Below are 20,586 nucleotides of genomic sequence, written 5' to 3'. Positions count from 1 at the left end.
TCCCTAATTACGATGATAATTGTGCTGCCTGGGAGATCTGCGGGAAGTGTTACCTGCTGTGGGACAGAAGGAATTTGATTATACTTCATCTTCCTGAATTATCTCTTCCTATCGACTACTGGCCTAATTCATATAAACACCAACACTTTTTTTTCTTTATTTGTAAAAACAGAAGTCAGGTTTATTATTATTTTTAAACAATCTCACTACGTAAAATGTTTTTTAACATAGTATTGTGTTAGAGCGTGGTTGAAATGAACAATTAAACTTACAAGCACCGTTTATCACATCCACAACCTTTCCATCAGCTTTCCAGCAGTGGGAATCATTCAGCGCTCCAAGGCTGGTTACCACACAGATGTGCATGGCCAAATGATTAATACTGCTGTCCTTCTTTGCCAGCCAAGAACAGCATTGTCCAGGGCTTGGAGAACGTGGAAGCGGTGGAAGGAGGGGAAGCCCTGTTTGAATGCTATCTTTCCAAGCCCGAGTGCTACAATTACAACTGGCTGATTGACGACGAACCTGCCCAAACTACAGAAAACACTGAGATGGTTTACTTTGAAAATGGGCGCCGGCATCTGCTGCTGCTGAAGAACCTAACTCCCCAGGACAGCTGCAGGGTGACTTTTATGTGCAACAACGCAGTGAGCTCAGCCTTCCTGACGGTGAAAGGTAATTGTGCCACTCCTGCATGGGGAGTCGGAAATGGCTGGTTAGAAAGGGAAAATGAACCAGTAAAATATGATGAGTAGCACAGAGGAAAAGTTGCATTTGTTGCTTGCTTCTTACCTAAATCTTCTTCCCACACAACAAATGGATGATATTTTATGATTGCTTTTTTTGTTGTCGTTATTGTTTTGAGTTGGGTCGTGTTTATAGGTACTTCAGAGCTTTAGACATGTGAGTTATATCAGCAACAATATTATCTCTGCATCATTGTATTGTATGTTATTCCTGGAGATGCCTGCAGGGATCAGAACCCCTCACAGAGTACACGAACAGCCATCCTCGGTCATAGCATCGTTTCTCTATCAGGGTTTTCTGCTACCTGTGAAAGACATTGCTAGGCTGGTTTTTGCTCAGGAAAGTTTTGGAAAGTTTCAGTCCTCAATGATACCTTCTGTTCTAGTGCTACACACAACCTCCCTTTCAATCATCTCCTTCGTCTCCAAGGTCTGAATGTGCAGAGCTTCAGCGTAGATACTCACAAAATCTTTTGCTTGTGTTTGTTTCTGTAACTGAGGGCTTCGTTGCCTGTTTTTATCTACAGGATGGCGCCTGCAGATCTTGCAGCCTCTCACAGATGTGGAAGTCTCTCCAGGGGAGAAAGCTACGTTTAGCTGCGTTCTAAGTGAAGCTGTGCCAATTACTGAAGTTGCCTGGTATAGTAATGACACAGAGATCCAGTCAGGTGATGACTGGGAGATGCAAGCAGAAGGAAACAAGTACAAACTTATTCTGAAAAAAGCCCAATCGCATCATTCTGGAGAGGTGACCTTTGCTTCCAGGGAAGCAATAGCATCAGCCAAGTTATCTGTGCTAGGTAAGTGTCTGTCATTCTGGCCCAGCAGCACTTGAAATCTCAGACTTTGGCATTGAGCATTGAATTTTCTAATCTTTATGCTGGTTCTTTTCTCTTTGCCTTGCATGTCCCAAGCTAGTGTTCTTGGTCTGAGAAGGTGCTACTGGGCCATTTGTTCTTTGACCAGAAATGGTCCACCTCATCAGGAGAAAATTATACCAGGCTAGCGATGGTAGAGATGTTCACCAGCCCTCTCTAGCTGCAGTCTTTTGTAAAATGTAACATGGAGTTAGTGGAAACCAATTTACTCGGAGTTCAACGTCACCCTCGGCAAACATGGACATGAGAGGGAGCTGACCTAGAGTGCACGTGGAAAATTTATCCCGGGCAGCAGAGAACCATTTGAAATCTGCTGATCTGCTCAAGTGCAGGGCAACCAGTTTGCCAGATTAATGAGTTACCTATTAAAATCTTCCTGTGGGTGGGATCCATGAAACATACACCTTGTACTTCAGAGATACAAGAGTTAATAGGTCTTGGAGTACTTCACAAGTAGAAAAGATGACAGTTCCCTAATTCCCTCATTGAGCAGATTAGACCAATGAATTGTCAATATCCATTCCAGCGCCCAAGGTCTGGCTCCTTCCCACACCGGGATAGGAGGGTCACCCAGCAGTGGTTGCGCCAGCACAACCCCAGTGATGGGTATGAGATAATGTGATGTATTTCAGCTGTACGTTGTGGCTGAGATGTTCAAGAGCCACTGATTGATGAACCATCCATTCTTTAAATTTTTATGGGTAGTCTGTCTGTCTAATGATTTCTGAGGCTTGAGAGACCTCTGATACATTCTGGTCATTTCCACCAAAAAATTGGTTGTTAACACTGTTTTAAATCTGTCATCTTATTTTGGGTGCCTGCATTTTGGGAACCGCAAAATACTGTTGTCATAAACTCCTTCTGTTGACAGGTATTCTGTATGAAATTTGGCTGAAAATAGAGGAAAGAAGCTTTTATATTATATTTGTAGTGTCCAGAATTAAAGAACAGGCTGTTGACTGTTTTGCCTTTAATTTGTTGCATTGGTACGTCGCAGCAGGTCATTTACTTGGCAAATGCCTTGAACTTGAAGACAAAAAGAATTATTTCTGTTTTCTAAGCCAAAGTGTAAATTAAGTGAGGAACATTTTCCAATGTACTGAGTGTGATCATCAGTAGCCAGTCTGGTAGAACACCAGACCATTCCCGGTATATATGTATTTGTTACTGCCTCATGCTGTGACATATATAACAATTACACAGAAATTGAGTGACTTGCCATTAAATTGCTAGAGTTACTCTGTAGTCCAACAATAATTTGATTTCTATTAAGGCCAGACCTGAAATAAAAAATTATCAAGGCCCAAATGTACCCAAACTTTTAAGCTAATTGCCTTAATAACATGGACAGTGTAGATCATCTTTATTTTGAGCTGCGTGGGACAGAGCAGCAGGAAAAAATCACAATATGTGACATTAAGTACGTGAGATGACAGCTGGAAATTAGATGTTTGTCATTAGCAGGGTAGGTCAGGGCAGACAAAGGAAAACTCAGCAGTGCATAGGTATGTCTCATGGTCATGGGCACGTACCCACTCAACTTTTCAATAAGACAAACACTAAATCCGTTGCGTTTCTTCTCATTGCTTGTAGAAGGCTCTTGGTTGTTTTAGTATAAAGCATTATTGCTCATGTCGTACATCACGGGACCTCTGTTGTGCCTTCAGCCCACCCTGATCCACCTGAAGAACCCGAAGTTTTAAGTAAGAACAGCAACTCTGTAACTCTGTCTTGGTACAACCCGTTGAGCGATGGTGGTTGTGACATCCTAGGCTACAACGTGGAGAGGAAAATCCCAGGGGTTGGCTGGCAGTCATGCAGCAAGGGCATTATTCAAAAAACGGAGTTTATGGTGGATGATCTCACTCCAGGTGAACCCTACAGATTCCGTGTCTCAGCTATAAACAAAGTTGGGGCCAGCGAGCCGGTGCACTTCCCTCAGACGGTGTGGCTAGGTGAGAATGGAGAGGTGCCCCCATGGAGGACTGCAAGCTGCTGTGGACCCTGTGTTTTGCATGGCATGCCTGCTTCACCTGTTCCAGGCATCTCCTGGCAGAGTTCACTCTGCAGCATCTTTCAGTGCTTTGCTGCCAGCACAGTAGAGGAGAAAAAGCTTGGAAAAGTTGTTGTGGGCTCCTGCGAACAAAACCTGCTGCGTTGTTAGTACTCAACACTTGTTTTCTCCAAGCTGCATCAAGCTGCCTTGCAGCCTGCGCTGCATCCATGTGTTGTGCAGTCACCATGAGTTTCTTCTCCACTGGAGTTAGGATGGAATGAGTCAAAAGGGGCATGCTGGAATGCGTTTGGGGTAACCAAGACCCTGGTACTGATGCAGTGGATTGGCAGTGTTGTCGTCTTCACCCATCTTTCTCTCGTTATATTATTTGCTTATCTTTTTCAATAACCCCCACAAAGAAATGCTGGAGTATACTCTTTCTTTGCTGTCTGTTGGTGAAACTTTGGAAGCTACAGTGGGATGGAGAGCCTCCCTCAATCTTCCTTTTCTTGCAACTCTTTCTGTGATAGCTGAATGCCTGGCAAATCCCTCAAAGTGAGAATAATAATAATAAAAAAATCCTCTTTTACTTAAGGCTCAGACACGCAATGATGCTGGTGCTGGACCCTGATAACTCTGCATTTGCTGACTTTGTCTACAACAAACCCAAGGCATTTTGGGCAGTGATTCCCTCCCCGTGGTGAGACATGCAGAGGGGGCAGATGACGCTCAGGAGCGTGCTGCTTTTGGAACTCAGCTGTGTGCTTTACATCCCAGTCAATGTCTTCCTGTTTGATGCGTTTCTTCTCACTTCATTTTGAGTATCGCTGTCATACAAACAGCATGCCATTGGCAGGCCTCCTTCCAAAGTAAAGATAAAGAGAATTTTTATTTTTAATGTCTTCATGCTTTTTGAGAATTTTTACTCTTCCTAAGCTAACGTCATTACACACACACACACATATTTACTTTCAAGACTGGGATGAATGCCACTTTTAATAATCTCTTTTCTTTTTTTTATTTTTTTTATTGCTGCTTTTTTGTTTCACTTCAGAACTGCTTCACTTCTAAACATTAAGATCTTCCAGAACCTGTAGAACTGCTTGAATGCTGGCGATGGGTAAATGAAGATCAGCCAATAAATATAGGAACTCAAAAAATGCAACCACTTTTGCATGTATATATTTAAATGGAGCTGGTTTCACTGCTGAGAGAGCTTGTAAAGTTATTTTGATCTTATTTTTGGAAGTGCAAAACCATGGATGCTGCCCGTCATTATTTTCCCCTGTTAGTTGTCTACAACAGCTAAAGAATCTGTAAATGAAGGCTGGGATGCTTGGATATTTTATAGAGTGCCTTAAAGCCAGATTATGATATGTTCTTTGTATCAATTCACTTTTTTGTGATTCCAGAGCCTCCAGTAACAGTCACCCAGCCTTTGGTGGGAGGATCAGTCTTAGAAGGGGAGGTGGCTCGCTTGGAGTGCAGATTATCAAGTGAAACTCAAGAGACTGTGACATGGTTCAAAGGAAAAGAAAAAATACAAGCTGGAGGGAGATACGAGATCCTCTCTGATGGAAAAAAACAGATACTCATTATTCATTCATTTAAACCTGAAGACCAGGACACTTATACCTGCATGGTTTCTCCAGATGTCAAATCTGTTGCCAGCTTGTGTCTCGAAGGTACAGAGAGCTCGCTCCTGTGATGTAAATCAGTTCTCTGTATAGACATCCAGGGGCACCTCCACAGCTTGGACTGGAATTTGTTTTATTTTACAAGCTGTGATAACAACTCACAAAGAACTGTTATCTTCCTATTCGGTATTGCCCAGTATATTTCCAAATCCCTAACAGCTCTGAGCTGCTCAGATCAGATTTTCCAGAGTCAGACAGTTAAGGTGTGATACAGTTGTTGTCTCTACGTGGGTTTCTGGTACCTTTTGAGATGCTTGAGGGTATTCTGCCTGGCCTTCAGCTGCCACTTCAGAAAGTGAGGGCTCGTTTGTATATTCTGCATTGTATCTGCCAGCCCCTTGTCCTAGACACCCCAACTGGCTTTGGGTCCCAGTGCTCAGGAAGCTGAGTTGTGCCCCTATGGTGGGATTCAGTGGCCCACATGTGGGCTTTTAGTGCTATTGAGGCACTTCAGGATATCACTCCTGACCTCCATCTCCTTCTCCAGAGGGACACAGAGCATTCATAGATCCTGTGTTGTATCTGAGAACCTCAGGTGGATCTCCCAGACAGCCTGGAGCACCTCAAAAGGCACCAGGCACTATGCAGAGGCAAGTCAACGTGTCCCAGAGGGTGTGTCACAACCTTCAGCCTTAGACATGTCTAAGCAGGCACGTACCTCCATGTGGGCTGGGTGTCCCTGCTCCCGTTAGAGCCAGTTCAAGACAGTCAGTGAAGTCCTGTCTAGCTGTGAAACAGGAGGAGCCTGAACAGCTTTCCAGGTGCTACTGGCAGTCTTAACTAAACACTCAACTGCAACATTTTAAAAGGGAAGAAATGTATTTATTGGGTTCAAACGTGCAAGGACTAAAAAAGCTGTTGCTTGGCCATGTTTTAAATGAATGCATCGAATCACAGGGTAGTTGAGGTTGGAAAGGACTTCTGAAGATGGTGTAGTCCCATCCCCCTGTTCGGAGCAGGGTCACCTAGAACAAACTGCCCAGGACTATGTCCAGTTATATCAAATTCCCATTGTGTTCTCAACAGAATGCTTAGTTAAATGCTGCTGATACTCTCCTGCCTTTAGAATAACATTCTAATATATATATATTATAGAATAACGTTCCCACGTGCTCTCTCAAAGCTTATTCACAGATTTTGTCTGTTAATAACTTATCAATTTCATTCTCATCAGTTCCTGCAGTGACAATGCTAAAAGAGATTGCCAGGGAAGAAGCCCCTGCTAGCCAGCCAGAAGAGCTGGTGGATGGCCACGTCCAGCCCAGCTTGCCCCCTGAGGCTGCTCAGGAGGGAGATCTTCACCTCCTGTGGGAAGCCCTGGCCAAGAAACGCCGGATGAGCCGGGAGCCCACCTTGGATTCCATCAGCGAAGTGCCTGAAGAGGATGAGAAGCTTCAGAAGCTGAGGAAGGAGGAAGCAGAGATGTCTCACTATTACTCTGAGGAGTACTCCACATGTGATGAGCTGGCTAGGACAGGAGAAGCAGATTTCTCTTTCACAAGCTCAGATGATGAGTCTAGAGCTGGGACTCCTTCACTAGTAAACTACCTCAAGAAAGCTGGGAAGGCAAGTGTCAGTGTTACTAGCAAGGTTCAGTCCACCTCCACAGGCAAATTATGGAAACAGTGGGAGAAATCCAATGTGGAGACTGTTGCGGCTGCCCCAGCTGCTAAGCCAACCGAACCAGAAACACCAGATTTAGATGATCCTTCCATGAACAAGGCTGCTGTGAAGATCCAAGCTGCTTTTAAAGGCTACAAAGTCAGGAAAGAGATCAAGCAACAAGAATGCCCCGTGTTTACTGAGACCTTCAAAGATTTCTCGGGTGAGCCTGGAAGCACTCTCCACCTTGAGTGTGTGGCCCACAGCAAAACCGATATGAAAGTCCGTTGGCTGAAAGACGGGGAAGAGCTCTCAGATGGTCGCTACTATCACATAGACAATTACAGTGATGGGACCTGCTCTTTGATTATCACCGGCCTGGACAGGAAAGATGCGGGTAAATACACCTGTGAGGCATCCAATAAATTTGGCAAGGTTTCACACAGTGCTAAGGTGGTTATTGGCACTCAGGAACCTCAGGTTCTTCATAAGGAGAAGCGGGTTAAACAAAGCACTGACAGTGAGACGGAGAGCTCGTCGGGCAGCGAGCTGGATGATGCTTTCCGTAAAGCAGGAAGGAGACTTCATAGACTCTTCAGGGCCAAGATCTCAACAGAGATCTCTGATGTGGAGGAAGAGCTCTTTGTCAGTGCAGATGAAGGCGACATAGAGGTGGTCGACCATCAGACATATCGTGAGGATGACCAGTACATCTACATCAAGTTTGAAATCTTGTCTGAGGCAAAAAATGCCGCCACTCGATTCAGAGAGATGTTTGGTGCTCTGGGAATTCCTGTGGAGATTGATATTTTGGAGCAAGGCCCTAAAAAAATTGAATTGCGTATTGGTAAAGCAACACCACCCGCCCACGGGAAGTTTGCATCGCCAGTCGTGAGACCTCCACCACCTTTGCTGACTTCTGATACAGGTAGGTGAAGCAAACCCATTTATTCTTTGGAAAGAACAGCTAGAGCAGGTCACAATGTTATCTTTTCACTCATGAATAACTTCCAAAAAGCCTTCTGTTTTCATTTGGTGCAGATACTTTTCTGGAAACTTTGCACTTTTAGAAAAACTGATGAATTTTTATTTGTTTTCATTTTGAGGGCGAGGAAGGAGGTTAATGTTGAAAGAAGGGGTTGCAAAGTACAGATTTATCTACAAAGCTGCTTTTCACAATATAGATGTCCCCTGCTACAATATTATGTCTATAAATGCTCTGATATTATGCGTAAAGAAATTAATCAGTTTTCAGAACAGTCCCGAGGGAGACAAGCTATTTTGACAAGGAGAGGAACAGAGGCAATATGTAGTTTGCAGCTGTGGTATTGCAATGCTTACGGCATTACAGAATATCTTTGTAGTCTTTGTCAAGAAATTTCCTCTTGACTATTTTCATAGCGAAAAGATATCACTTTGCAATTAAAAAACCTAGAAACAAGGAGTCTTCAGGCACTGGATAGCAGTGCTCTTGAAATACATCTTCTAATACAACCAAGTTTTATCTCTCTTCTTTCCTAACTACCCTGACTTTAGCTCCCATGTTCATGACTGAGCTCCAAAACCAAGAGGTGCAAGATGGATATCCAGTCAGCTTCGACTGCATTGTCGTTGGCAAACCGCTCCCCACAGTTCGCTGGTTCAAGGACGGGAAAGCTATTGAAGAAAACGATCATTACATGATCAATGAGGACCAGGAAGGGTGCCATCAGCTGATCATCACAGCTGTGGTCCCCACTGACATGGGTGTTTACCGTTGCCTTGCTGAAAACAACATGGGAGTTGCTTCAACCAAGGCTGAGCTTCGAGTGGACTGTAAGTCTTAAAATCACTGTAGAAAAACCAGGGGATGGGGTGCTGCTGAGAGGTGGATACATTTGGTTGTTGTGGGTTTTTTTTTTCAAGAAAAACACCATTTACACTAAAAAAAATAATGTTTGCGTTGCCCTTAAAACATTTCACTTGCACACCTCTTGGGTTCAGTTGGGTTTTGCCAACCCCAAGGCAAGGCTCAGAGCAAAGCTTTCCAGATAAACAGAGGTGTTTTCCATGATTCAGGGATGTGTGGGATCCTGCTGCAGCAGCAGTGTGAGATCAACCTGCCAGTCATGCAAATTAGTAGAGAAACGACAATTATATTAAAAAAAAAATAGTTTCAAAGCTCAGAATATAGAAAACAATTCCTTTTCCACTTAACAGTGACCAGCACTGATTATGAGACGGCAGCAGATGCCACAGAGACATCTTCTTACTACAGTGCCAAAGAATATATTTCAAGGTAAAATACTGAACTCTCGCTCTTTTCGATTTCTGTCTTGGTAAGATCAATACGTGTATTTATGTCAAGCCTGGCCTTGCTATAGCTAGCAGGGCTGGTTTAATGTCATAAAGGAACAGCCAGATCAGCTGAGATGCAATAACTGCAACAGCCGGACATTTATTGTGTGCAAACTTGCTCTGGCTGGCCTCAGGCTAGCCGGGATGTTTCTGCACGGTATCACTCCCTTACTTTTGATGTCACGTGGTGCTGAATTTGTTATCATGATGACAAAACCCACAGGCTGAATTCACCTAAAATAAGTGATGCTGATTCCTAACTCTCCTCTGGCTTGCTGACTTTCTTCTTTCTGATTCTACTTCCTTCTTAGCCGAGAACAGGAGGAATCTACCACTGAGGAGGAGCAGTTACCCCAGATCTTCGATGAGCTTCATGATATTCATGTGGCACCTGGAGCATCACTGGCTAAATTTCACCTGAAGGTGAAAGGTGAGAGGAGCCCACAGCACTGTCAGTTGTTCCAGGTTTGCTGCCAGGTCAAAGTGCTGGACAAGGTTTTCCAATGTGCTTTTCTGTAGCTGTGACCCCACTCCCTGCGTCTTGCACCATCTTTGCACAAACCAGCTGGAAGAGTGTGTTCGTGCTGATGAACGTTGCCTTTTGCAGCAGACTCAGGCAGATGAATTGTCTCATTCTGAGTCCAGGTCTCCAGGCGTAATTCTAGACATCTGCTTCTGAAAACTGAGTCCTGCAATTCTCTGAGCACATTAGTTTTAGAGGAGCAATAAGGAATAATTAAAAAAAAAAAAAGATATTGAGGGTGTCCTTTATTCTCTTTAATAAATGAAACAGTCCTGGGCTTGCCTTACTCTATGAGGACGTTGCTGCTACAACCTAAAACCGGTAAAATCATCCTCCTGATGTTGACTGTGTGTGATAGGGAGAGGTAGGGATCCTCCTGTTTTCTCTGATAGCTGCCTATAAACCGATGAGAACTGTCTGGGCTTCAATTTTCTCTTTGTGTATGTTGCAAACCAGACCTAGGTGTTACCTTTCCAACTTGGAAGGCATTTGCACATGCAGCCAATATGGGGAGGGCCAGAAACTGATGAGACAGGAAAAAACGTGAACAGTTCTTCTGAAATTCTAAGTGGAATTTCATGAGTTTGCAGCTATTCCTAATTGTGTAAATCCTTCAAGGAGAGCCCTGGGCAGAGCTGAGGATTCCTTGGCTCCTGCTTAGAAGCAGATGTTCCCAAATCAGTGTTGCCAATGCATTCCATTCTCTGTGTCTGTGACTGCTCCTCGCAGGGTACCCGCAGCCTCGTCTCTACTGGTTCAAAAATGGACAGCCGTTAAAGGCCTCCGACCGCATCCTGAAGACTGATAAAAATGAATTCCACTCGCTGGAAATCCGTGACGTCACTAAGGCAGATGCTGGCCAGTACTCAATATTTGTCATCAACTCCGCTGGTTCTGCATATTCATCGGCCAGGCTGGTAGTCAAAGGTAGCTATTGCACTCTTTTTGGCATCTGCTTTTCTCTATTCCAGGGGCTCTTCCCACTGTATATAGCTGTTTTTCTTGAGAAAGCCTACCAAGGTTAAGTTGAGTGAGATGGGGAAGTCTGTAGATAAAAGCTGATGTGCTTTAATCTCGTCTCACCTATACATTACTGTGTGTCCCGAAGATGGGACATGTCACTTCTCTAGGGTCTGACTGTTATTTCATAAACAGACGTTGAATTCCTGCCCAACCTCATTATCTTTAATGCTTCACTTTATTAAAACTGCAGGCCTCTCGTAAATCATATTAACATTTCTGCGTAATCTCTCCTGTAAGGAGTGATCTCCTGCAGCCACTTCCCGCCCCGCCCGCCCCCCCCCCCCCCCCCCCCCCCCCGTTCAACTCACAGACAGAAAGGCATTTGCATTTGTCATTTTTTTCCCTTGTGTTACAGATCATGATGAGAAAGAAGAGCCATCAGAAACAGGTGAGAGAAGCCATAGCAGGTGATAACAGAACCTCTAGGAATTTTTCAGCAGTCTAAACTCACAGAGGCAGTGTCACCATATTTCATCAATGATGTCACTTTCAGATTCCCATGAGCAGCTGATACCGCCAAGGTTCCTGGAAAGATTTACCAATAAAAAGGTGAAAAAAGGTGCAAGCATCACATTGTCTGTGAAAGTTGAAGGTAAGTGGATAGATAGCTTGCCTCTCTGCATAGCACTTAAATTGCATAACTTCATAACACATTCTGACTCTGCCTGGCCCAAGCCATTGTAACCTTGTCTTCTGTACCTGAAGTCTGGGACTTGACTTCCAACTTTGTAGAAGACTTTACGTGCTTTACAGAAAAGCATCTTACTCATCCTCACCTCCATTGTCCTGTTTTCAAAAATGGGGATAGTAACACTTAGTAGTCTTATGAAGATGTGTTGATTTACAGTTTTGGTTTTAAAAAAATGTTTAGCATCCTTGTGAGTGTGCTGTAGAAAGGTTTATGTTCCTTTGTTATATATTATGCCTGTCATTGTTGGAAAAGTATCAGGAAACAGATCAAAATAGCATTTATTCACAGCAAGGCTGTGTGAATTAGGAATTAGTGAATTAGGAAAATCAGAGCTCGTTGCGTTGGTTCTCCTTTAGGACATCCACCACCAACTATTACTTGGCTGAAAGAAGAGTCTCGGGAAGACATCCTGTGGATCAAACCAGAAACTCCTGGCTATAAACTTGCCAGTTCAAATATGCATCACAGTCTAATCCTGTTGGATGTTAAAAAGAAGTACAGTGGAGCTTACACATGCATTGCTACCAACAAGGCTGGCCAGTCCATCTGCACGGCCACCGTGGAAGTTGCAGATGGTAAGTCTTTGTTGCAATACAAACACATTCTCCATGTTGCTGTTTATACAGTGCCTAAGAGAAAAACGACCATGACTGATAAGGAAATTAATCAAATTACAACTGAAAAAAAAAGCATTTTGCCAAGCTTAGCCATGACTTCGCTTGCCTTGCAAATGATTATACTCTTTGCTTCCACAATGCTTTAGATTTCTGACCCTATCGTGGATTAACAGCAGCATCTTTTCTGTATAAACAGAAGACAAGTGTAAGAAACAACCAAATTAAGCACAGAAGAAAAAGAAAGGAAGAAAGGCAATGCTAAGTAATTCTAGTAATGCTAGAAAAAGTCAGCATTTCAAAAATTATTTTGAGTGCTTCACTCTGCTAAGGTAATTTGCGCTGGAGAATTGCCTTAAGGCAGCTAGAGTTCCTTGATTTCCCCTTTTGCAGACCTTTCCAGGGGCTCTCTTGGCACAATTCCTTTATTAAGATGGGGGAAAAGCAAACATAGGCTGGGAGTAGGGGCGGCACTGTGAAGGGCTCCATTTTTCTGTTATCCTTCCTTGCATCCCATATTTTTGCTGTAGCAAGCGCTACAGGAGCATAGCTTGAGCAGTGTAGAGAAATGGGCTAATCATACATCGATGTGAACAGGAAGAGGAGCAAACTATTTGCATCATATGAGTGGGAGTATGTATCCCAGGTCAGGAGCTGCTAACAGGGCAGATTCAGTATTCCAGTGTTCCCAGTAATCCGTGTCTAGAAAACATGCCTACATTAAATACATTCAAAAGGACTTTATCTGCCTTCTGTCCTCTAATGATAAACTCTAATCTTGCAGTGAAAGAGGCTGAAGTTCTGACCCAGGAGCGTGTGATGGTGTCGGAAGCCATCATGACCACACTGGGGTAAGTGGTCAGCCCCCCATGCCGAAGGGCAGCAGTGCAGGTACCATCCTGCAGAAGTTCCCGTGAGTCACTTTTGGGCAGTGTTCACTTTGGACATCTTATATTCATGTCTTAGCACCAGAGGTAAAATAATTTGAGGTCCTAGGATGGAAAATGCTGTAAATACTCTAGCACCAGTGTCAGCCATTTATGCTTGATTATCAGGGAGGATAGGAACAAGGAGGGAAAAAAAATATCAAATTAGGTAGGTCATATAAAACTCTTGCTACTTTTCCATCTCCTAAGCAGAATGCCAAAAAAAATCACAGGGTCAAGGTCTGACTGCTACCTGCCAACACTGAAATATACTGGTGCTTCACCAAAAAAGATGATGATGGAAAGGGTCTGCTCCCAAACTTCTTGTTTACAAATGCACCTGGTGAATAATCTGCACGATTCATGCCTTGGGTGCTAGGTAGATAAAATCTGAAAAGCGGTACCCGCCTGGACACACATTAGCTTCTGGAGTGTGTCTAGCCTAAAAGGCTTGACCAGTCTTCCTCTGAAGTGTGAAGAAAGTGAAGAAGGGTGCAGTCTGAATTCAGCTGTTCCACTGCTACCTGTCCCAAGGATGTGCCCAGGCTCTGTTAAGCATCCTTAGTGATAATATGGCTTATCATATATCGAGTGGAGCGAGCTTCCTCGTGCTTCCTATGTACTAACAGAGAATTAGGGAAGAGCAGCTTGTGCAATGAACATTTATATCCTGCTTCCCACAGGAATGGCAGAGATGTTGCCTTCAGGGTATTAGTGTTGTGACAGCTGTAGTTTTTGGGAAACACCACATGTGGTCTTCATCACAGGCAAGTACATGCTGGTAGTTCTTCACGTCTGTGAAAACATGTCTGTTTTCACTCAGTGTTGACAAGAGAAACTCCTGTCCCTTTCCTGCTGGCATGAATGGATTTGGAGCTGGCAAAAGCTGTCAGTGTAGCAAGGGTCTCCTTGGACCTCAAAGCCACTGCAGTGCCAGCAGTCGGCTTGTGTCCCAACACACAGGCATCCTGCTGTGGTGGGAGCAGACCTCTTGGCAGGACCACAGCATCTGCTTATTCTCCAGTCCTTGGTTTCCTGGTGAGACCACTGGAAGTTGGTGAGCATCAGTTCACTGAGAAGTGACTGAGACCACAGATCCCACTGGACATAATGTCTCCAACTGTAACGGTTTTATTTCAGTGTTAGCTGGGAATAAAGTCCCAGTGGCACCAGGGAGATGGAGGCTGCTCCATTCTGCAACCCACTCGCTAAGCAGCCAGGTCTTCTCATGAAACAGTTTGAAATAAAAGTCAGGAATAAGGAGAATTCTCAGATGGGATTTGGCTCAAAGATTAGGACACCCAAGTGTTTCTGTGCCCATATGAGCCAGGTGCCCCAGTTCTCATTTCATACAGGGGCCCTGGTGAGTACCACCTGCCAGCACCTGCAGCCCAGACCAGAGTCCCACCTTCGGTATTCCCAGCCTGCACGTATGAGGTGTGAGGAGGGTCTGTTTCTCCTTTAGTTCTCCTTACTGCACATTTTATTTTAACTTTTAACTCTGCTTTTTCTTTTTCAGAGCTATTCATCCCTCTGAAACAAGAGAAGGTAAGAGAAGCTGTTTTCTCTCTCCTACTCCTGCCGTGCTTGTCTGCAGCTGAGAACTGAGTTTCATGATTGCCAACTACTGTTGTCCAGTTTTCTTGAAGCTGTCTGATATGTTGGAACTTTTCAGGACTGGTCTCCGTTCAAGGGTGAATTATTTAGATGAAATATGAGCAAGCACAGTTTTAAAAACAGGGGGAAGTAAAGAAAATCAGACCTTCCACAGAAGCTTTTGTTACTCAGAAAAGATGACTGTCCAGTCCTATTGCCTGCTTAATACAAAATTCTCTCTTTTCTAGGAGACCTTGAAGCTGGTAGAGAAGGTGTACCCAAAAGCCCTATTTCATTAGCTGATGTTGGCTCAGAAGAGTTCTTCCAGAAACTCACCTCACGTATCTCAGAAATGGTATCTGCAAAAATAAGTCAGGGTAAGGAACTTGGCAAACACAATTTAATCAATGTAGAAAAATATGCATTATTTTTTTTTAAAGATATCATTTGGACTTAAATATCAGTGAGATTTATGAAGATTTGAGACAGTCATCCTCATAAGCATATGAACATTGGTAAATGCTTAGGACTAAGAATTTAAGAGTCCATCCAAACTACATGTCTTAATTTACGGTTTTGAACTAGAAAAAAAAATACAGTAAACTAAGATGGCTAGTCTCCATTTTATGCATAGTGTTTATGCAGGAATAACTTTAAGCTTTAGAGTGGAGGGCAGGTTGTAAAATGGAAGTGTATTTTGAACATCTTGGGTATTTTGAGCTCCTCAGATACTCATCACTCTGGAGTCTGAAAGCAATCCTGTTTTGAAGACTTCCCAAGTCCTCAAATTTTAGCCCTCAGTGGGGTTTTAACATCAAGTTGAGGCTGAAAACTGTGCATAGCTGTGCAGTAATCCAATGAGTAGCTGAATGACACAAAAAAAAATCCTGGCTTGTGCATCATATACTGATTGTCGTGTAGTAAAATTTTGTCTTGAAGCAAAAATAGAGGAATTACCTCTCCTACAAAAGTTCTTGCAGTGCAGCAGCAATATTTGTAGGCATGCAACCTCCTGTATTAAAACGTCTCAATAATTTATTTAATCCTAAGTATCAATAGGAGACCACACTAAATACTACAAATGCTCTTCCCAGGGAATATTTGATTTTATGAAATTGAGAATTATTATAGGTTTGATTCTTGTTCAAATTGGGGATCTTTATTTCACACTGCTGTTCCTCTGCTTTTTAGCTACGCTTCGAGTGCCAGGTGCAGAAAGTGATGATGAATCAAAAACGCCCTCTGCATCTCCTCGCCATGGACGATCCAGACCTTCATCCATTGCTCAGGAGTCCTCCTCTGAATCTGAAGATGGTGATTCCAGAGGAGAGGTATATCTTTATAGACAAGTTTGACGCAAGGAGAAAACTTCACTTAGAATGATCCATCTCCTATAGTTTAAGGATCTCTGTTGCCTTTAGGGATGTACTTCCCTTTAGTAGTTACACTTAGTAGTGAAGTATCGAGTCTGTGATATAAAGCACAGAGAATCAAATTCTGATGCTTGCTGTGGGATCTTGAACAAGTTGTTCAAGTCAACATGGTCCAAATATATCCATTATTTGGCATCTTTCGCTTTCATGGCTGAGCTTCAGAAACTCAGAGGTTGATTTTCTGCAACCTTGGACAGAGTTGGTCAGAAGAATTTTGTTGAGAAATTTTTAATGAGAAAAATGTGAATTTTGTGAAAATTGGAAAACTTCAGGGTATTCATTTCAAACACTTCCTAAAAATAAAATAAAATAAAATAAAATTGAAACTTTGGAATTGTTACCTTACTTGACATTTTCAGGACCACTCTTTGTGTTTTGCCTTGGAAGAAAAATCCACTGTTTCATGATGTAAATCCAAACCACCTCAAATAGATATTTTTGAAAATATGGCCTGAGCCTCCTAGAGCTTTAGTCTTCCACTTGCAAAAAGCAAACACTGATTCTTTTTGCTGTACAAGGGCTGGACAATGAAACATTAGACACAGTTAAGCACTTACATTCTGCTGGTGTTACTGCATTCTATTTTCAGAGCACAAAATGACTGTCACTTTATGCCTGTAGATCTTTGACGTCTACATGGTCACAGCTGACTACATACCTGCTGCACCTGACAGAGAGACCATCACTTTGAAAGAAGGCCAATATGTGGAGGTCCTTGATTCAGCTCATCCTCTGAAATGGCTGGTCAGAACTAAACCCACTAAATCTAGCCCCTCTCGACAGGGATGGGTATCTCCAGCTTATCTGGACAAGAAATTAAAGGTGACTGATCATATGATGGGTTTTTTTCATGTAAAATTACCTGCTCTTGTTGCAGTTTAGAGCCATCCCTTTTGCAAGGAGTGGTGGATGAGGAGATTGTTGAAGGGGTCTGTGACATGATGGACTTTTTAGTGTTTTGATTAGACAGTATTTCTGTACGTGTGCAGGGGTGCCTGGGTTTGAAAGACCTAATCATCCTCCAGCAAGAAAGAAATTCCACACTGGTTTAGGAATTGTTGAAAGGGACTGTGAATACATGAGGGATATTCCTCAGCATGCACTGTTAGCTTAAAAGAATAACATTTATTTTTTGTTGTATTTTAGTTGTCACCAGAGTGGGGAACAACAGAAGCTCCAGAGTTCCCTGGGGAATTTGTTTCTGAAGATGAATATAAAAGGAAGCTGAGGTGAGCCCGTGTCACTTGGTATTTGCACCTTTGATTTTCCCTGCCTCTTGAACTGACATGAGTGTTGACATCTAGGTCCCTCCTGCCAGAGTCACTGGTTTTGTTCTGTTGAGTCCTGCCACCTCCCTTTCCCCAGAATCAAGCAAACCCATGACTCTCAGACTGGTCATTAGTGGTCTTTGGTTGGGTTTTGTTGTTGATTTCAGCCTACGAGAAGTCCAGGCAATCTAAATCATACTGGATGACTTGAAAGGAGAGCTTTACAGGATGCAGATTCTGGAAGCTCTCAGATTTCACAAAATCCTAAGCTACAGTACCTCTGTGCTTTGGGGTGCCCTGTATCTGAGGGTGATGTCTAAAGAGGGAGTGAAAGCACTCAACCTTGAGTGCTCCCTTGCAGTGCACACACTACTGAGCGTGCTGTCATGGAGATACTTGCTTTCTTGATTGCATCAAGTGGCGTTGAAATTGCTACTGTCTACTTCACATAGATCCTTTTGTTACTCACGCTCTGTTTTATCTGCCCTAGGAGTAGATGTCTGTAAGAGAGAGGTAGATGTCACTCCATGAGTAGGGTGTCCAAGTTCCTCTGATGGTCAGAGAGGATCTAGCCAACACACTCCAGGGAGTCTGTTCCTCCGATCATGTATCTCTACTTTAGAGCCTAAAAGTCTCTCAGCATGTCAAGGATTGATGAGTTGTGATAATTTTTCTGTGATTTCTTTTTGCTTATTTGTCTTCCCTTCAGTGTTCTTATTCAAGAGCTGCTGATCTCGGAAGAGGATTACATTCAGGATCTCCAGTTCCTCCAGACTCATCACCTTAAGTACACTGAGACCTGTTCCAATGTCCCAGGAGCTGTCGCTAGTCAGAAATCCACCATCTTCAGAAATGTTGATGACATTGCTCGCTTCCATTCCAGGTGGGCATTTCCACATGCCCTCATTCGAGACCAAATTGTCTGTTCAGGCTGACATACCTGGTGTGAGAGCCACAGTACTATTATTACTGTGAAGGATGTGGAGCACTGGCAGTGCTAAAGTGCAAGGGAATCAATGGTCCTTTTGGGATGATAGATGATGGCATAGCACCAGGCTGGGACTCCTGTAATACCCTTCAGAGCTATAAGGCTTCATATGTCTAGCTTATTTCTTACCCTTTTAAGCGAATTTGACAGAGAAACAGTGAATTATTACAAAAAGGCAGCATGGTTTTTGTAAAAAGCACTTCAGTGGTGTCTTCATAGAGATGCACATTCATCTAAAACTGATGCCAGCCTCTATGCATTCAAAACACACCCAGCTGAAGCAGGCTGCCCAGGCACAGCACCTTGGCGCAATGCCTCTGCCTGCTCCAAGAAAGGATTTACTGCAGATCTGCTGCTCACAAAGCAACTTCCCAAAGTCCAGGCTGAAATACTTTTACTCACCAGGAAGAAGAGGTGTTGTACAATGTCTTATGTGCCTTAGGTTTTCCACTTCTAAGGGGCTTGCTTTTACACCTTGAGACCCTTGCTGTCGTGGAAAGACCCTGCCAAAAGCATGAGAATCACCCTTTCTCCCCCATTTTCCTACTCTGTGGTCCTAACTTTTGGCTTACATTGGGTCAGGGGTGTCAATAATACTCACACACAAAGCTCAATGATCAGTGAGCACGCAGCATCTTCCCTGATCAGCGTGTGCTCCCGCTGGTGCTGGTAGCATTGGAAGCAGGAGCAGCCAGTAAGGAGTTTGAGCAGTCTATGATGAAACGTATATAATTACCCTGGGAAAAGCATTACGGGGGACACCGCTTCTGCAATGGGGAAGATGCTTACGTGGGCCATCTGGCAGTTTTCCTGGCTGGGTCATGAGGAAAGATTTTTCTTCTCTTTTCTACCCCCTCCTCTCTCTTCTACCTGCCTCTCCTCTTGTTTTTCCCCAAAAGTAACTTCAGCTGCAAGAGGTGATGCATGTCATCAGCTGCCAACACTGCTAAAAATCTTCGTGCATGTGAACCTGTCTCAACACCCTTTGTGAAGCCGTGGGGATCTCTGTCTTCACTCATGTGGGTGGCTCCTTGATCCTTAGACTGAGGCATAAGGATCTGGGGAAGGGTTAACTTCCCAGCTTGAGCTAAGCCTTGGAAAGTTACCCCTACCTTCCTTGCAGGGCATTTCATACATCCGAATTATGAGGGACAGCACCATGCTGGATGAAGAGGCAGTGAGAAGTTTAATGCTAATGTGGCAGCACCCCTCGTTTCCCCCAGTCATTCCCTTTAATCTCTCTGAACCTGAAATTGCCTGATTTAAAAGCCTGGCTGCCGGGGCTGTGTTCCAGCCTCACTCCATCACCTTCTCCTCAAATGTCCTTTATTCTTTGTCTCCGCAGTGTCTTCCTCCGAGGCTTGCAGAAATGTGACACTGATGATGATGTGGCCATGTGCTTTATCAAGCACGAAACAGATTTTAATAAGTACATCCAGTACCTGGTGGGGAGGGTACAGGCTGAGTCGATTGTGGTCAGCAAAGCTGTCCAGGAATTCTACAAGGTAAAACATTAGCCAAAGTACCTGCGGAACATGCACCCTATAACCCACTGCAGCAAGAAATGTAGTTATTAATCAAATGTGATCCTGAAAAGGATTTTTTTTTTTTTTTGTGGGAAATCTTGGCCAAATATAATAATTCTGCGTTCACTCTCTAGCTCTTCCTGGTAGGTGCAACCAAGATGGGAGCATAATTACATACGCTTATCCATTTATGAATATTATAAAGTTTATACAGCTATGAATATGGTTGTAATTAAGGGATGTTTTGAGACAGTATAAAACCAAGCAAACTCACATAAATCGTAGGTATAGATAGGCAAATCCTGTTTCTCTGCTCCAGCTGCTCAGGAGTGAAGTTCACTAGTGAAAATGGGTACACACAACGCTCCAGATCCATGAGCACATGCATATTTGTGGACCCTTTGAGTAGCAAGCATGGCCCCTCTGTCCAATACCTGTGTGCTGAGCCTGAGTGCTTTTACCCTCTCCATGAGCCTCCTACTCAGCAGCTAGTCCAACCTGATGTTTGCTAGAAAAGAAATGCACATGTTCACACTCGCCCCACATTCACAGATCCTTCAAGTTACCAGCACAAGCTCTCAGCCTCCCTAATGTCCGTGCCTGGACCCTGGGTCTCCTGCATCTAGTCCAGATTGAAGTTTGCTGGTGAGTTGTACGCATTTTCACCTGTGGCAAATTTATTTTTAAAATATAATATATATTTAAAATATAATTAATATTTTATTTATAAAGGATTATCCTT

The 20,586-nt window shown here is 43.5% G+C and overlaps 1 protein-coding gene across 1 annotated transcript in view; it reads left to right on the top strand.

Annotated features, from left to right (window-relative positions):
• Nucleotides 1-20,586, top strand: part of OBSCN (obscurin, cytoskeletal calmodulin and titin-interacting RhoGEF) — a 184,233-nt gene that overhangs the window by 110,170 nt on the left and 53,477 nt on the right. Inside the window, exons 64-83 of the mRNA XM_056336858.1 lie at nucleotides 403-675; nucleotides 1,274-1,546; nucleotides 3,292-3,579; nucleotides 5,033-5,305; nucleotides 6,492-7,847; nucleotides 8,456-8,734; nucleotides 9,119-9,197; nucleotides 9,568-9,686; nucleotides 10,509-10,706; nucleotides 11,158-11,190; nucleotides 11,296-11,394; nucleotides 11,850-12,068; nucleotides 12,892-12,958; nucleotides 14,553-14,581; nucleotides 14,878-15,006; nucleotides 15,821-15,960; nucleotides 16,684-16,884; nucleotides 17,209-17,291; nucleotides 18,040-18,213; nucleotides 19,664-19,823. Of these exons, the coding sequence (XP_056192833.1) occupies nucleotides 403-675; nucleotides 1,274-1,546; nucleotides 3,292-3,579; nucleotides 5,033-5,305; nucleotides 6,492-7,847; nucleotides 8,456-8,734; nucleotides 9,119-9,197; nucleotides 9,568-9,686; nucleotides 10,509-10,706; nucleotides 11,158-11,190; nucleotides 11,296-11,394; nucleotides 11,850-12,068; nucleotides 12,892-12,958; nucleotides 14,553-14,581; nucleotides 14,878-15,006; nucleotides 15,821-15,960; nucleotides 16,684-16,884; nucleotides 17,209-17,291; nucleotides 18,040-18,213; nucleotides 19,664-19,823 (4,472 nt within the window). The remainder of the gene's footprint in view (nucleotides 1-402; nucleotides 676-1,273; nucleotides 1,547-3,291; nucleotides 3,580-5,032; nucleotides 5,306-6,491; nucleotides 7,848-8,455; nucleotides 8,735-9,118; nucleotides 9,198-9,567; nucleotides 9,687-10,508; nucleotides 10,707-11,157; nucleotides 11,191-11,295; nucleotides 11,395-11,849; nucleotides 12,069-12,891; nucleotides 12,959-14,552; nucleotides 14,582-14,877; nucleotides 15,007-15,820; nucleotides 15,961-16,683; nucleotides 16,885-17,208; nucleotides 17,292-18,039; nucleotides 18,214-19,663; nucleotides 19,824-20,586) is intronic.

The sequence above is a fragment of the Falco biarmicus genome, chromosome 4 (assembly GCF_023638135.1).
Source record: "Falco biarmicus isolate bFalBia1 chromosome 4, bFalBia1.pri, whole genome shotgun sequence".
Lineage (NCBI taxonomy): Eukaryota > Metazoa > Chordata > Aves > Falconiformes > Falconidae > Falco > Falco biarmicus.
The sequence above is the reverse complement of the archived record's forward strand: the minus strand, read 5'-3'. Positions and strand labels throughout refer to the sequence as shown.